Here is a 13,569-nt window from a genome sequence, read left to right as displayed (position 1 = left end):
CTCTCTCCAACAACTTACAGTAGCATGACCAATTATGCAAATTAGGCGATGACGTCATTTGGCGACTTCTAGCGATTTTTCGGACAGCCAATAGTGATTTTCCTTACTGACGAGTTGGCAACACTGGGTGGAACATTTCCACAGTAAGACCAGACAAGACCGTGTCTTGTTACGGACATTTAGGTTACAGGTAAGAGTGCACAGAGAAGCCACAAAATTTTACACCAAAGAAGTCAAAAAATATATAAATATTAAACATCGTTAAACACAGTGACTACCAGCTGGTGGCGGTAAAGTACAGAAGTTCACCAGGTAAAGTTCACCAACAGCCGTTAAACGCTGTAGAAGAGGAAACAGCGTCACTACTGCTAACAATGGCAGCCGCTTTCATGGAGTTACGGATGGATCAACTGCCCACAGACCCGCTGCTGCACATTTTATCCTACTTGGACTTCAGGGACTTGATGCAGTACGTATCCCACACCTCCACGGTGTAGCCAGGAGAGGAAGAAGAAAACACGCCATTGATTTCTTACACAAGCTGCAGGAGGAAACGCAGGCTAGAGGCTAACCGCTAATAACAACGACAGCAGCTCGTTAGGCGAGCCCCTTTATTTTAATTTTTGTTCTTGTAATTCTGAGTAAAGAGTTGTGACAAAAGGTGCTGTCAGTGTTTTACTGCAAGTATTCATGAAAATGTAACTTTAATGGCAGCTGTCACGTAGCGCAGAGCCAACACAGAGACTTTAAAACGCCCCATATACGAGATATGATCGCGTTTACAGTTAGCCGCATGCTAACTGCTGCTAACTATTTGTTTACGTCCCCTGCTGCGCATGTCTGTTAGCTTCAACCCTTTTCATGTTAATCTACTGAAACTTATTATCAAAGTACTAAAAAGCGCATTAAATCCATGTAATAAAAGTACACAGGCATCCGATTCTTTCAGTGAAATCACACAAATATGTTCTGATTATTATAGCAGAAGGGTTATTACAGTTAAGGTACACTGGTTTCCTGCAGCAAAGGTACATAAATATGTCGTAAAACTTTTCTAGTTGATAAAAAAGTTAAATATGTTGTTCAGGTTTAAATAAAATTATTGTTTTAAATAAACATAAATTTTAAATAAAGTTGAGTAGTTTTCAGGATGTGTCATTATATCTGTTTGCTCTCGTGTAAACCACGAGATGTGTTTGAGATAAAACTCCTCTCTCTGTGTTTGACTCCTCCCCCTCTCCCTCCTCCTCAGCTGCAGCTTTGTCAGCAGGCGCCTGAACGAGCTCTCTAAGCACAATCCTCTTTGGAAGTCTCAGTGCTGCAAACACTGGCTGCTGACAGAGTGAGTTCACCCCGACACGTTTTACACCTCGCCGCAGCCTCGCCGCACTCTGACTTTTCACCTCTCTCTGTTTCTCTCTCTCTCTGTATGTATGCTCACTTAGTGACGACCGACTGCAGAGCGGTGTGTCCTGGTTCTGCCTCTTCAAGCAGTACTACACTGATCTGGGCCGGTACATCCAGTATTACGCAGTGCTGAAGAGGGCGTGGGAGCAGCTCAAGAGCTTCCTGCAGCAGAGGTGTCCACGAATGATCGCATCACTCAAAGGTGTCACACAACAGTTCAACAGCTGGATGCACCACAGCTCGCACAGATATCACATGGTTCAAACTGGAAATAGCCAGGCTTTTTGTTTGAAAGGCAACACCAGAATTCTAGACTTTTAAAAACAGAGGTTTGAAAATTAAATAAAAATGTCGTTCTTCATTAACAAAAAGATTCTTTCCGAGTTTGGCTTTCTTTGTGCTCACTGCATCAACAAAGCCTGAAGTTCACTGCACGTCACCACAGTGGATTTTACACGAAACAATCAATATGTGATTAAAATCCAGACTTTCAGGTTTGTTTCAAAGGGTTTAACTAAAGTACAGAATTAGCTGTTTATGAATTACAGCTATTTTAAACACGCCCCCCTGTTTTCAGAGGCTTAAGTAAAGTCAACAGACAGTTGAGTAATAAACAATTTCATGGCTCGCTTCACTTGTTATTAGGGCTGCCACAAACGATTATTTTGATAGTCGACTAGTCACCGATTATTTTTGCGATTAGTCTACTAATCAGATCATCATCCATTGGACGTACAACTTACAGCTTATTGCACCAGCAGCATCTGCTCTTATATAACTATCATTAGCTTACAGCTTTAAGTGTTTAAGGTCTGTGCTAACTAAAAATAAAGACATGATCACAGTTTATTAAATTTTAATGAAGTTTGCAGATTGTTTCGGTGAAGTTTAATAAACTCCTTGCTATCTAAAATATAACAGGACACCAGAGTAAATTCTCGAGCATCTCACACTTCTGATAATCAGCTGTCTGCTTGACGTTTATTCAGCTGTGTAAAAACTATAACTTTAATCTCAGCCAAACGATTTACTCAGGAACAAATAAAACACTAAAAAAAAGCCAAACAATATTATTTTTAAGTTATCTAAGTGACTTATATATGTTTAACCTGAGTAGCGAAAGACGGCGGTGGGTTTGAAAACGATTTGCCGGGAGTCCGGTGTTCTCACGGGCTCTAGTGAGCCTAGCCCCCGGCTAGCTATCGAGCTGGTGGGTAACAGACGTCTCTGAAAACGTCGGAGCGCTTTTCAAAATATGTGGTGTCCTGATAAACTGAGCAGATATTTGAGGTTTACACAGCTACATTCTCGCCTGAAAATATGTTAAACGTTTATTTTGTGACCCAGAAAGAATAATAAGAGTAAAGTTAAAACTAACTAGCTGCCGCTATTGTTGGAAACGGAGCAGGGCGCTATGGATTCTGGGACACAGCTCCTTCTTTTTTTAACGGCAGCTGGCATCCTTGTACATGCAGTGCTGCCATCTTCTGTTTCAGTCCGTTATTACACTCTTAAATCCTACTACTTATTCCTGCGTCTTTTGGGATCTTACAAAGCCTCAAACAACACGTCGACTATTAAATTAGTTGTCGACGATTTTAATAGTCGACGTAATCGTGATTAGTCGACTAATCGTGGCAGCCCTACTCGTTATTTTATGACAGATGAAGCAGATGGCTTCAGGCTTGCCTTCACTGCTCCGCCATTTTTAGTGTAACGAGGAGAAATCTGCATGTTTCTGCCAAATTTTCTTTGTTCTTGAGCTAAAAGAATCAAGTTCTTTTGTTTCTGCTTCAGTAAAACAAAGTACTGCTGTAAAGTGTTTCTTGATGTTTGAAAGTTGTTGGGTTGCTCTCTGCTCATGTTTCTCAGTCATTCACACATCTCGTCACCTTCTTTCTATAAAACTTGATAATCAGTAATTGCATGTAAAGTCTGAGCTCTCCTGAAGATAAACTACAAGAAAACCTTTTTTGTTTATATCTGTCAGCCCCATTAGCATCGCCTTTAAAGGTGATGTTTCCTGTTTCTGTCTTCAGAGGGCACCACCGAGGTGGAGCTGAATGACATCGAGGCACAGATCGGCTGCAAGCTCCCAGACGACTACCGCTGTTCCTACCGCATCCACAATGGTCAGAAGCTGGTCATCCCAGGGTCAGTGTCAGCCTGAGAACACAGACTGTAGCCACGCCCCCTTCTTCCTGTCTCACCTTCCTCTCCACCTGTCTCTCTGTCCTCAGGCTGATGGGCAGCATGTCTCTGTCCAACCACTACCGCTCGGAGGTGCTGCTGGATGTGGAGACGGCGGCCGGCGGCTTCCAGCAGAGGAAGGGGATGAGGCGCTGCCTGCCGCTCACCTTCTGCTTCCACACAGGCCTCAGTCAGTATATGGCGCTGGAGCCTGCTGAGGGGCGCCAGATGTTTGAGAGCTTCTACCCCTGCCCGGTCAGCACATTTACTGTCTGCTTATTCTTTCAAAGTAAATGCTCTGTAGCATTCAGTGGACATATTTGGAACTGTTTCTTCTTTCTGTGTTTCAGGATCAGACGGCTCAGGATCCTTCAGCCATCGACATGTTCATCACAGGTCAGTGCCAGTCTTTATCTGCAACTGTGTTAGAAATGTTATATTCAGAAAATGTTATTTAACATTTTAAAGTATGAATTGTGGTTTTAGGTCAGGAAGTTCTTCGACTTGCAGATGACTCCTGTTTTCATTTTCCTGTCACTGGTGACTTTTTAGGCAGCCCATGTGTATAATTTCTGGTCTAAGCGCTCTTACTTTTCCTAAAATCAAAAAACACTTAGAGGTAAGAGTCCAGATTCTTTCAGCTTCAGTAGAATTGCTGTGATCAGGGTGTCGTTCTCCAAAGTTCGTGAAACGGAAGATTTACAAGAATTAGCGAATTGCAAGTTTGACATGGTAATCAAAGCTGACATCAATGCCATCTAGTGGCTCAATATTAAAACTACACCACATACTTAAATTATTAAAATCTTAATTAAACATCGCTTAGAACCAACTGTGTCTTCAAATCAAAATTCAGACTGATGCCTTAATTTTGCTTCAGCAGGAAATCTACATTTGTGTACATCAAATTATGATGTACACAAATGCTCTTTTTAACCCTACGCTGTAACCTTCTACACCTTTAGTCATTGTGGGCTGCGTCAACGCAACGTGTTGTCCCATTTCTTGGTGCACGTCAGGTTATGTGGAAGTTTATGACGTTGGGTTAAGAGGGGTTTTCAATTAAGCCGCACGAGACCAAACTGAAACATAATTTAGGTATAAACCCGTAAAACAGCCTCCAGTTTAATCTCATATTATTTTAAACCACAAACAGAACAGAAACAGGAAGCCTTTATGATCATTCTGAGCACTGCTGTTTCAAGTTTTAAGTTTTATTGTCATGTACAGATAAACAGTGTAGCCACATTTACCCATAACGAAATACTTTGGCTCGTGTTCGTCAGCTTTACATGAGCATATAGAAGTATGCAGTTAAATTAAGAAGAAAATAACAGAAAATAGCAGTAATAATAACGATAAAGAGAAAACAAATACTAAATATTTAGAGAATTTAAGACAAGTTGTTATTTACAGTTTGTGAAAAACTTGTGCAATGAGTATTTAAGTGATATTTAAGTTTGAAGAGGAACTGTTAAAAGGCTTTTAGGATTAATGCTGAATCGGTTTTAGGAAGAAAAAATCATTTCATTTACTTTTTGTCTTTTTAAACCTCTATGTTGAAGTATCCTGTAAGCTTTCCAGTAGAACATTTCTGTACGTTCAGTCAGTTAACTGTATTTGACTGGGGTGTAATGTATTTGAGTGCAATTGTATTATCACATAGTTCTTCACAGGAGTTCAGATGAACATTGTTAAGTGTCTCACCGTGCACTCTCCTCTCAGTTTTAACAGCGACAGCTCGTCTCTCTGTTTGATCTGTTTGTTTTTGCTGCCCTGCTGTCGAACTCTAAAGCTGGATGTCACAAGATTTTCTGCAACTTGTCTTCTCGTTCAGTCTGATGTCATTAAACATTTCCAGGTCCAAAAGTCCGTCAAACAAAAAGGTCCAATTCTCTCAGGTGTTAAAATAAACTTTCTACCTGTAATCACAATTACGTGAAAAATTTTGAATTCTGCTTTGTAGAAGTGCAGAGAAAGGTCATGTTCAAATATTTCTTACATCCAGTCTTCATGGTCAACTCAGCGTGTAATGTTAATATATAGAAGGTCGTGTAAAGATTTAAAATGTCATGTTTGACCTCTGACTCTGTATTTTTTTTTAACAAATTAATACATCTTCTATATCCACATAAATAAAAAATAATCAATCAATATGTCAGGTGGGTTAAAACGGATTTAAACAGAGCAAATAACAAACCCTGAACCCTAACCCTGCTCTTGTTTTTACTGCAGTCCAAACTTCTTAAAGTAGGCGGGCGTTTGTTCGATGCAGTTTTGTTTTTTTAAATAACCCATTTTTCTTTAATTAAATTCGTTAACAAAAACTCTGCTTCGGGTCTTGGAGCCACACAGCAAACGGAAAACCAAAACTGCCCTGAAATTCACATCATTAAAGGAAACACTATGCCTGAGGTCTTAATTATACTCCGTTGCGGACACGGACAGCTGGAGATCCGGCGGCCAAGAAGTCATTCCTGTTATGCTTCTTTGAAGTCCGCTGCCTGGGGCGTGGCATAGTTGTAATGTAAATTCTCCACAGATGATACTGCGCGGTCGCAAAAGTCAGGCAGACGGACCTCCTCCCTCACTCACTGTCTGAAGATGGATGCAATGAGAAGGAAATGAAGGCAAAAGGTCAACCAACTTGACAGACTCACTGCAGGTTTCTTGGTGGTTTAAGGTTCTCGGGCTGATAGTTCAAGAGATCTATGAGCTGAACAAACTGTCAGACGGCAATTATAGACATTGAAAGTTTCAAGGTGGAAAAAAGAGCAGATAAAGATGCAGGTGAATTTGAGTGTTTCTGACTGCTTTCTTGGTGATGTCACCTACGCTCAGGGTGGAGCCCATAAAGAAAGAAACAACAGGTCTAGCAGTGAATCTGAGTAATCTCACAGAGTTAAGACAACATTTGAATTCCCTACATTCAGTTCAGCATCCAGTGTGCTGGAACACATCACAGCTGTCATCATGTGAGAGGCGGGTCTATCACTGGGCTTACTCGTCTTTGCCGTGGTTTAGCTAAACCCAGGTACTGTCCACGTATCCAGCTGTGAAATGTGATTTGATAGATTCAGGTTTGCAGGAACATTTGACTCAAGTCGTCCACTCTTCATTCATTTGTATAAAGTTGAGGTATAAGCTACTTTAGACCGAACCGAAAGTCCTAAACACGAGACCGTTTCAGCAGCTGCTTGATTTATTTCTCTCCTCCAGTTGGATAAATCACCCAGACAGATTATAAGTTTGTGTCAGTTTGTTCTCTGTGATTCTTTAACTTTGTGTGAAAGCTGCAGAAACCCTGAGCATGAAAACGTGGGAAACTGTGAGTGTTTGTGTGTGCAGGCTCATGTTTCTTGGAGTGGTTCACGACCTACGTGCACAACGTCGTCACGGGAGAGTATCCAATCATCAGAGACCAGATCTTCAGGTAACAACGAGTCGCGCACACGTTAATGAGTGTTTTGTGTGTTTGAGCCTCTGTGAAGCTCAAAGCTGATTTTGCTCTGCAGGTATGTGCACGACAAAAGCTGCGTGGCAACCACCGGCGACATCACCGTCTCCGTTTCTACCTCCTTCCTGCCAGAGCTTTCGTCCGTCCATCCTCCACACTTCTTCTTCACCTACCGCATCAGGTAACTTCCTCTCTGCTCGCCATGTCTCTCACCGCCTCTTTTCAGCGTTTTAATGACCCGGCATGTGTTTTCAGAATAGAAATGTCCAGCAGCGCCTCGCCTGAAGCTGCCTGTCAGCTCGACAGCCGCTACTGGAAAATCACCACCTCTGATGGCAACGTGGAGGAAGTCCAGGGTCCCGGCGTGGTCGGTACGCTGCCCGCATCACACCTGGGCTGCTCCACTGTGATTGGCTGAGACCAGCTGCTGAATGTGTGTGTTTGTGTGTGTATCTGTGCAGGGGAGTTCCCGGTCATGACGCCTGGAAAAGTACACGAGTACGCCAGCTGCACGACCTTCTCCACCTCGTCAGAGTACATGGAGGGTCACTACACCTTCCACAGACTTGGTAACTACCTCCACCTGTAACAGAAACGCCTCCCAGATGTTTTGCTGCTGTTCTCATATTTGTTTCTTTCATAGCCAGTAAAGAGGAAGTTTTCCACGTGGCCATACCTCGTTTTCACATGGTCTGCCCCCCCTTCAGAGAGCCTGTGGTCCGAACGGTAAGAGGTTCTGCAACGCTCTGAAAATCAAAAGACACTTTCAGGGGATTTTAGACTGAAGTCAAAACTGAAACGTAATTATTTGTTGGTTTTCAACATCTGGCATTGATGCACATGGCTGGTTAACTGGAGACAAATGAACTACAAAGACAGGATTACTGCAAAGGGAAGTGGCTGAGAAGGTACTGCAGGAAGACAAAATGAAAAGTCAAACTTCCAGGTTTATGCAGCACAGCTTTACTCTAATGAGCTGAGGGCAGTAAACATAAATATAAGAGGATGAGGAGAACACCAAGATGATATCAAGGACAAGAGCAACTTTAAGGTCAAGAAATTGTTTGTTTAATGCTTTAAGATATTCTTAAATCTTCCACTGTGACAATTTGTTTGTGCTTAATTGGAGATTATTTCAGGTAAAAGGTGCAGCAAATGTAAACTGTCAGGAATCAAACACAAGGAGAAGGATGACTTGATTATGGTTTCTACACATGCATGTACAGAGATAAGAAGTAACGTACCTGAGCAGAGCTGTGTATATTAAAAGAATCAGTAGGAAGCTCTGTACGTATACAGTGATGTACATGATTTCCACAGTGCTGGCTTCAGGTGTGGGTCAGGTGTATTCATAAAGAACCGATAATCCAATAAAATGAACAAATAAATAAATCAAGTTACCAGAATTACTAGTTTCCTTACCTGGAGGGGGAAACAAGATTCCTAAATAACTTTGAATCTTGGAAACATTAATGAAGCCTCAATACTTGGCTGTTGTGATCGCTTCAGTTTCAGGTCCCAGAACAATTTTGATCTTCGGAGATCTGATAAAGTCCCCTGTACTCTGGAGGTTTGTTGCATCTTGCATCTCTCACTCTCTGCAGTCTGAGTTTAAAAATGTAAAAGCTGCAGGCTGAGCTGCTGGTGATGGAAAATCATTAGCTACACTGAGAGAGTCTGACTGTCCAGATTTTAGTTTGTTTGATTTTAGCTGCTGAGAGCAGCCCTGCTGCAGACAGCGGACATCAGGAGCTGACTTCAGGGCCAGTTTGAAGTGTTTCCGTCACACAGCTTCACCGGGGTTGGCTGGCTCGCCTTTTTTCAAAGAACTCAAGCCTAAAATTAATTTAAAGAGTTTACTAATTACACTGTTTACTACTTACAGTCGCTATCTTGCACAACTCACTGAGCTCAGCATACTGTTCACTGCTGAGGGGATGCCCTCTAGCGGCTTTTTAGTGAAACATGACTTCAGCGTAACATCTGTGTCAGTGTAAGTGACACTGTTAGGCTTTCTAAATATCTTGGTATGGTGTGATACCAGTATGGTGTCCAAGCGCACCATAAAGTACCTGCAGAGACCACCAAAATTAAACGCATAATGGCTGAAAAATGACCCAAAAATTCTCTGCAAACAGGTAAAAAACTGGTACAGACGTGCAGATCAGCCACCAACACCGTGTCTTGCTTCTGTATTGGAGGGTTAAAGTAGGCGTCGCCTCCTTTAATGATCTCATTGATCAGCTTCAGACTGTCCAACCTTCAGCACTTGCTGCTCACGCTCTCTGTTGTCTCTTCTGTTTTGTTCCGGACGACATCTGATCCAAGCAGCAGAAGGCGTTGGCTAGCTACACGCCTCGCTTCGACGACGACGACGGCGAGTACTGCGACGGAGACGGCGACGACTTCGACGACCTTAGGGGAATCAACATGGCTGCCTTGGAGGGAGCATGGTGTCCTCGACACATCTGACCTCTGACCTCCCAACATCATAACATGCTGATGTCAGTTAATTGGGTCGATGAACATTAAAAGCTTCCGTATGGCCTTTGACTCGCAGCAGGGGATTATGGGACTGGTTGTACCAGTGAACCCACCAAGCAGAGCCATACAGGGACCGAGTCGCACCAACTTCCAGCTGCCAGTGAAACAAAATCAAAATGTGAAAGTGCAGTTTTATAGAAATGGTCTTTTTCTGTTGGGTGTTTAAGCTTTTGTCAGGACACTGTTTGATAAGTGAGGATGAGACGGGCTGGACGCCACTGGCGTTGGCCTTTTAAAGGAGCACCGTGGTGATCTGTGGCTCCCAAACAAACACAGCAGGGAACAAACTGACGCCAGTGGCTTCAGGTTCCAGTTTAGAATGAGGAAAATGCCGATTTGTGTCGACTACAAGACTTAAATCTGGAGGTTTTTTGTGAAATGGAAAAAATGTGGGTCTGTTACTTTTGTCCATAAGATTTTAGTTCTCAGAGGGATAATGCTTCTCCTTCTTTAAATGAGAAAAGCCGTGGTTTTTTTGGGGGGGGGGGGTTTCCACGGCAGGAACTTAAGCCTAACTACTGATAGATTTTGTTTTTTTATGGCTTCCTAGCCAAAATTTAATGAGAGATTCTTTTCCAAAAAATATGGAGACTTCACAGTATCTGCAGGTGAAAAGATGTTATGCTGCCGTCTTAAAGTGTAATCTGAGAGACGCTGCAAGCAAATTTCAGTATGTGTGTGGTCATTTAATCCTAGCATGCAGTCATTTGGTGTAGAAAACACCAACCAGCCCAATGTGGCCTCATCGAAAGGATTTTTTTCATCCAACAAATCCATTCAACACCTACAAAGGTAGACAAGGAAAATCTGAAAACCTGAAATCAAATATTCCGAATTTTTCCTGTGTTAGTAAACAGCAGGTATATCGTTGGATTAGCGATGAGCAACCACTCAAATGTCTCACATGTCTGAAGCCTAAACTTTTAGGAATTATTTAAGGCTTTCATATGAGACACTTTTTTAATTTGAGAGAGGCGATTCAACATTAGCCCTCCCCCTAGTGGATAAACTGAGCAGTGCAGCTGTTATGTGTGTTATTAAAAAGGAAAGATCTCCACAGCCAAAGGTTTTATTGCATATTTTTATGGTTTCTGCTCCTTAAATCTGGTGCTTATCCTTTGTCATGTGCCAGCAAATCACACCTTCAGCCAGTATTAAAACCCGAGAGAGACACAATAAAGTAAATTAATACAATAATAAATACTTGCAGCTATAGATTGATATGTTACCTTTAAGATGAGTTGTAGTCATACGGCTTTAAGTTGGTGCAGTGAAAAAGAAAATCTGGGTTTATTGTGCTTTTTCCCCCCAAAAAAAAAAATTATTTCAAAATAATGTGTACACGCAAGGGCAGGCAGAGTGTGATAAGAGAAGAGGACTTGGGTTTCTTTTATCTGGGGGTTAAAGTGTTGTATGCTTCACGCTGCTTTCTTAGACTTGAGTTGGTATCTTAAAGCAGGTCTCCTTCCTTTCTGTCCGGTGGAGGCGGGACAGTCAGCGGGTTTGTTTTTGTATGTTTGGATTAAATAAATCTCTTATACTGAGTCGCTTTACTTTTACACGCTCGCTTGAAGGTGATTTTCTCACACACTGTAAAAAGATTAACTCCAGAGCTTTAGTGAGACTTCACCAGCCTTTTAAAGATTGAGTTTATTTCAGATACCTGCCCTTTTCACAGCTTTTATAAAACAAATTGTTTCTGCTCCCTTAAAGTTGATTTTATTCTGATTGGCCAGTTCCTGGAAGCTCTTACACTTTTCCAGAGGAGCTTCACATGTACCACAGGCTGTCTTAGCCGCCAGTTTTTCCAATTGGCTGCACCTTACAAACAGGTTTGATCAGCAGGTAGGCGGGGTTTCTGTGTGCCTCACGTGATTTGCTCTCTGTGATGCCATCCAGATCCAAAAGTAGAAAAAAAAAAGTGTTTTTGCACATACACTGACCTCTGTCAGGTAGCTCCTCTCTTCTCTAGACATTTTAGGATGGATGATAAAATCATTCTTGTACTATAGTGGTAAATGCTGCTGACTAATGTTGCATTTCCTTTGGCTACTTCACAATAACCGTCCACTTCGTTTGTCAGCTTAATACTATTAATGTAAAACTGAAGCAGCACTAAGTGCTCAGTAAGTTAATGCAGTCACTACAGACAACAGCATGACTTTGAACCTTGTCTATGTTAACGGTAAGCTTATTTCCCGTTTACACATCCCCATGGAAACCAAGAAAACACAAAGCAGCAGGCCACGAGCGGTTCCTAGACCTAAACAAATAGTTTTTAATGGTGATCCATACATGAGTATTAAAAAAAAATCAATTGCAGTGTCAAGACCAGTGACGCGTAAGACTCTAATTTGGGTTTCCGATGTGAATGTGTCACATCATTACTAAACCTTTCAATTCTGACCTTTTAAAAGCTGAAAATATTAGTTTTGAGTTCAGTTGTGTCCAAAAGTTTTGGCAGTGATGAGTTTAAACACGTTTGCCGTCTTCCCAGTGTAGTTTGGCAGCTAAATGGACACAAGTCAGATGAGAAATCGTGTTCAGAGACACAAACTGCTGTGAGATCACAGTGACCTCAAACATGCATTTAAATTAAAATCTTTAAGACCGCTGCATTAAACTGTGAATGAAACCGTGAATAATAAAGTTTAAACCAGCGGTTACATTCAGCTGAGCGTAATTAAACAAACTCAGTCTGTTAAAGAGTTGGATCCAGATGCTGATGATGTGAGCAGTCTCCACAAACGCCATCAAATTCATTTTCAAGCGGTGATTTGAAGCTCTTTTTACAGTCGAGCTTCAAACACCCGAATCTCCAAATTTAAGACACGAAGCTTCATTAAAGCAGACGAATCGTAAAAAAAAAAAGAAGCTTATTCGGACTCGGTGAAACAGATATTTGTTCTCTGCAGGTTAAAAATGTTCAGCGGAGTATCGCGTGCTTCTGTAGCTCCTCCTCCTTTTCAGTCTTCGTCATCTTCGTCCTGATCGTCGTCTTCCTCCGCCGCCGCCACCATCCCCAGACATCTGCGTTTCTTTTCCCCTCTTGTCTCCTTCCTGTCCTCTCCCTCCTCCTCCTCCTCGTTGTCCTCCTCCTCCACTGCCCCTCCATCACCGCCATCCCCCTCCTCCTCGCGGGCGTTGCAGCGGCTGCAGTGTCTCCCGAAGCCTCCCAGGAAGTGCGACCTGAAGCAGCAGAAGGGGCAGGCGTAGCGGCCGGGCCGGTGGGCGGAGCTGATGTGCCGCTGCAGCCGGCTCGGCAAGAAGAAGCTGCGCTTGCAGTCCTTGCAGCTGTACGGCCGCTTGACGTCGTGGCAACGCACCACGTGACTGATGGCGAAACCTGCGGTGACACAGATGACAATAAAAACAAATCTATAGTTTTTGATGTTGGATTATTTTTAGTTATCTGTTTGCTTGTTTGGTTTGAAAAACAATTAGATAAAGATTTTTATTTTTTTAGTTTTGCTTGCTTAAAAAAAAAAACCAAAAAAAAAACAACCAAAAAGATACAATTACCAAGTATAAGCTGATTAAAATTCTTTTGTTGTTGCTGTTGTTATAAAATATAATAATTCGCATAAAATAAGTCAAAAAAGTCATATCTAATCTTTTTTAAAGTCCAAAAGAATACTACAGAAGTCAGCTTAAAGAGTAATTAAAATGTAAAGATTGTGTTTACATTTTCTGGCGTTTTATGTCTGCTTTCCTTCATTTCTGGGATTTTAACTCACATTTACAAATTTAAAGCAACAGCCCGATGTGGTATCTGTGCCATGCATACAAGCTTTAAGACGTAAATGTCACATTAAAAGGTCATTTTTGTAGTTACGGTAGTCTCTTCTAAATATATTTTAAAATGTTACCACCAGGGGGCAGTGTATCACCACAAAGTTTTATTGTCCCAGTTTGGTGCAGTCCTCCAGGTAACAGTCTGTTAAACGGCTACAAAACACAGAACGCTAAGT

General features: G+C 41.9%; 1 protein-coding gene across 3 annotated transcripts; it reads left to right on the top strand.

The window, feature by feature from the left end:
- Positions 1-71: 71 nt before the first annotated feature.
- fbxo3 (F-box protein 3) lies at positions 72-12,472 on the top strand. Of its 3 annotated transcripts, XM_080876980.1 has the most exons (13): positions 72-190; positions 272-469; positions 1,253-1,342; positions 1,446-1,609; positions 3,447-3,561; positions 3,648-3,852; positions 3,948-3,993; positions 6,946-7,030; positions 7,113-7,235; positions 7,310-7,425; positions 7,516-7,623; positions 7,698-7,780; positions 9,383-12,472. In XM_080876980.1, exons 2-13 carry the CDS (start codon positions 375-377, stop codon positions 9,524-9,526), a joined length of 1,374 nt encoding a protein of 457 aa, XP_080733106.1. In that variant the 5' UTR covers positions 72-190; positions 272-374; the 3' UTR covers positions 9,527-12,472. The 3 variants fall into 3 exon arrangements, with proteins under 3 accessions (XP_080733106.1, XP_080733105.1, XP_080733107.1); XM_080876979.1 differs by having other exon boundaries at positions 168-469; XM_080876981.1 differs by having other exon boundaries at positions 170-469; positions 9,386-12,472.
- The last annotated feature ends 1,097 nt before the right edge of the window (positions 12,473-13,569 follow it).

This window comes from Rhamphochromis sp. 'chilingali' (assembly GCF_963969265.1).
Source record: "Rhamphochromis sp. 'chilingali' genome assembly, chromosome: 3".
Taxonomy (NCBI): Eukaryota; Metazoa; Chordata; class Actinopteri; order Cichliformes; family Cichlidae; genus Rhamphochromis; species Rhamphochromis sp. 'chilingali'.
The sequence above is the reverse complement of the archived record's forward strand: the minus strand, read 5'-3'. Positions and strand labels throughout refer to the sequence as shown.